The sequence below is a fragment of the Cystoisospora suis genome (assembly GCF_002600585.1).
Source record: "Cystoisospora suis strain Wien I chromosome Unknown contig_7559, whole genome shotgun sequence".
Taxonomy (NCBI): domain Eukaryota; phylum Apicomplexa; class Conoidasida; order Eucoccidiorida; family Sarcocystidae; genus Cystoisospora; species Cystoisospora suis.
The window spans coordinates 4,152-7,794 of NW_027160344.1; the positions used below are offsets into that span (position 1 = coordinate 4,152).

The 3,643-nt window shown below is 47.7% G+C and overlaps 1 protein-coding gene across 1 annotated transcript; it reads left to right on the forward strand.

Annotated features, from left to right (window-relative positions):
- Nucleotides 1-815: 815 nt before the first annotated feature.
- On the forward strand, nucleotides 816-2,617 carry CSUI_010479 (sag-related sequence srs53f). Its single transcript, XM_068070582.1, has 2 exons — nucleotides 816-1,691; nucleotides 1,992-2,617. The coding sequence occupies exons 1-2, from the start codon at nucleotides 1,145-1,147 to the stop codon at nucleotides 2,429-2,431; spliced, it is 987 nt and encodes a 328-aa protein (XP_067917443.1). The 5' UTR covers nucleotides 816-1,144; the 3' UTR covers nucleotides 2,432-2,617.
- Nucleotides 2,618-3,643: the final 1,026 nt, after the last annotated feature.

Consider the following 3,643-nt stretch of genomic DNA (forward strand, 5'->3'; position numbering starts at 1 on the left):
AGATAGATGATAGACTTAGAGAAACAGATGACACATCTAGAAAGACGCATATAAAGATAAATATATCTATATATACATGCTTAAGTCTATACATACAAATATATATGCAGGCGTAGATAGGGCATGGTGCACCTTCACTGGCATGCCGGTGGTCTTCTGAAAGGGGGGACAGTGCGTTGAATAGCAAAAAGAACAAGAAGACTTAAAGTCTCGTTCATTATCCTCTCCTTGGAAAAGGTCTTTGCCGTCTACTTCTATCTCCTTCACTATATGAGGGAGTTTCTCTCTACGAGGCCTTGACTCTTGCTGTTCGTTTGTCTCTCCCTCAGTGTGGGTCAGCCGTCGTCAGAACCACCTCAACCTCATTCATAGTCTACATCCGCATAGCTAATAAGCAGTAATAGCCAAGACTACCCCCACGAGCGGCAGAAGTCCCCTCCAGTTGTTCCATGAAAGCCAAGGATGTTCTTTCCAGACGATCCTTCTTCCCTATCTTCCTCTTTTCCTACCATTCTACCCATGTGGTTACTGCGGTGAGAGGGAGCCGGCCAGGGCCCTTCGCCGTCATAGGAGCGCTTTTTCTCTTTCCTTCGCTTTCCTCTCTTCTTCTTCCCTACTCTAGTGCCGGCGTAAGGGACGAGATTCCGCAGTACTCGTTCAGCAGTTGCTGGCGCCAAGGACTTAACTGGGACCGGTGCGTCAGTAGCTAGCTAGCTATCGTGGGCTTAGAAGTCCCATGTCTTCTAGCTTGTCGACCGCGTGCTCCATCACCTGCTCCCTCTGCAGACCTCGTCGGTGTGTTTCCCCGCAACTGTCTCTCATCTACACGCTGCGATCATGCCCTGCCGCAAGGTCTTTATCTCTCTCTTGTTTCTTTTTGAGGTGTCTCCATTTGAAGGCGTGAAGGGGTAAGAATAGAGAGTAGTCTGTTCTATTTCCAGGCTGGATAATACCCCATTTGAACTCAGTCAGGCAGGCAGGGAGTTGCTCAAACTAACAGGAACTTTACGGTGTCCTCATCCTTTTGTCTTTCCGGCAGTGAGTAAGGGTGCCGACTTAGTAGGAGTGGTTCCCATCCGGCAAACACTTGAGCGCGGGTGGACATAGCGAGTCTTTTTCCTCTCCGGAAAGTCTTCTTCTCGCAATGAAACTCTTTTTCGTTTGTCTCTCGTCGGCCGTCGCCGCATTGGCGATCAAAACTTCTGCAGTGTCTGCCGCAGGAGGAGATGTCGCAGCGTTATTCGACCGCAGCACAAATTTGAATGAGGAGGGAAACAATCAGCTCCAGGCGAGTCCCAGGAGACTTTCTACAAAGAACGCCGTCACCTGCGACACGAAGTCTACAGCTGAAGTGCCGGATAAAACTGCTACGTTTAACGAGAAGACGTTGCAAGCATCTTTCACTTGTGGAAGCTCGTATACACAAGGACTGATCCCGGCATGCACTGCTACCACGGCCAAGTGCTGCATCGATGCGAAGGCGGGAAATGACGACGCCAACATTGTTACGGTGCTCGGCGTACAAGGCCAAGTAAAGAAGGGCACTGAGGACCCTAACACCTATACTGTAACCCTGGAAAAGATTCCTGATGGCAAACGAGGTCAAAAGATCTACTACAAATGCAAAAACTCCGGCGACGTTGCCCAGGACTTCTGCCTCGTAACTCTGGCGTTGCCCGAAATAGGCACGAGTAAGTAGTCTACATACAAAGGGGGACCGTCAGTTAACTCGGTCGCCAAGAGTCCGTCACTGGACAGAGTACGGGGACAGAGAGAGGAAAAAAGAAGATAGATTCGAATCGAATAGTTAGGCAGGTGCGCGTAGATGCTAATTCTCGAGACAGTGCGTATGTATTGGGTAAGTGACTGACTGTCCAATTCCACCGCTTTACGTGAGCTACGTGTCACAACAGACTTTGATTATCCTGTTTTCACTCGAAGCTGTGCCTCTCCCTTGCTGCTCTCCGTGCGAATTCTCTCTTCAAATACAGGTGACTGCGCTATCGATAGGGTCCTGAATATCTCTCTGGGGAAGACAGCTTCGAGCGCTAAGTTCAAGTGCACTGACGGCGAAATGACCTTGACACCCTTTGGAGTCAACAACGGGAAGTGTTCCGAGGCCGAGAAGCAGACTAGTGCTGTAACACTGACTGAGGTGGATAAAGCGACCAAAGAGTATCAACTTACGGTTGGCCAGCTCCCGAGTCAGACAGAGCAGTTATGCTACACTTGCACTTACACCGACGTGCCTTCCCTACAAGACAATAACCAGAAGACAAAGAGAACATGCTCTGTTATAGTTAATGTGGAGGCAGCAGCATCCTCTACTTCGACGGTGGCGACAACAAGTTCAGCCCGTTCTATTGTCACTGCGTCCGGAGCATTAAATATCCTCGTCGCTATGTTCGTTTCCTTAGGTGGCTTCAACTGACCGACCGATAGATAGCATGCCTTCTTATGGAATTGAAATCTCACCCTCCTGACTCTCTTTTATTAGACTGACATGTCAGGACGACGAATTTGGTGAGGGAAAGCGCTCTTGCAGCTGCTACTGTGAGAAGGTAGGGTGCTGAAAAGCAGGCTTTTGTGCAGCCGACTTTGTGATATGCGGCATCTGTTGGTTTTTTTCGTGGAATAAACTACCTGCTTCCAGGTGGTTTCATGGTCTTTACAGTAAGGCCGGTTCTGCTAACAAACCTAATTTTCAGTCCTCCTCATAAGGCTCGGGAAAACGGTTTTTCCTTTTTCCTTCTTACCCACTAGACAGATAAACAGACTAAAGATAGAAGGTGAAACGGAACTCGAAAACTAGTGAATCGAGTCCCTCATGATGCTCATGGGATCTCAATTAGCAAATCCTCCGATCTAGCTACGACCTCACATCTATGCCGTATAGCTATACACTCTTAGTAGTCGGGGGCCGAGCAGCCATCACCAACTGTTTGTATGTGAAGGCCACGTGCCGTAGAGCATCTTTTTGCTTCGAAGCTGTCGACAGTTCCTTCTCTATCTACATGACAAAAACTTCATTAGGAGATGCCGGCGTGGAATTCGAACACTAGCTTCTCCGTTACGGCCCGTACGATACTAGAATAGTTTTCCCTGTGAGACTTTCAGAAGGGTATTCAAGTTTCGAACCACGGTGAGAAAAGAAAGAACCGGGAGAAGAAACAAAGAAAGCATCGACATCCGTAGTATATATGGAGCAGCTGATGGTAAAGGAGCGAGCAGAACGTGGGTTTCAACTGCTGTCTTGTTTGAAAGGATTCCTAAGGAGTCGATAGGTTGGATTGACGGAAGACACAAGGTTCAGCGGGGAGGTGTGCGAGAGTGAAAAAGAGGTTTGTGAGGAGATGTAGTTCTCGGCTAGGGGAAGAGCTTCTGGATGGATACATAGATCTAGGTAGGTGTGTAAAGCGAAAAGATGCTTCAGTCTTGCATCGTATTGCGGGCTGTCTGTACCCCAGTTTGAATCCTCTGCACTGAGAAGAAGATAGATGATTAACTTAGCTGGATAGATGACGAATCTAGACATACACACATAGAGATAGATAGCCATATATATATATATATATATTTACACGTGCGTAGATACACGTATGTATAGGGGTTAGTTATGTACGTATATATATATATATACAGA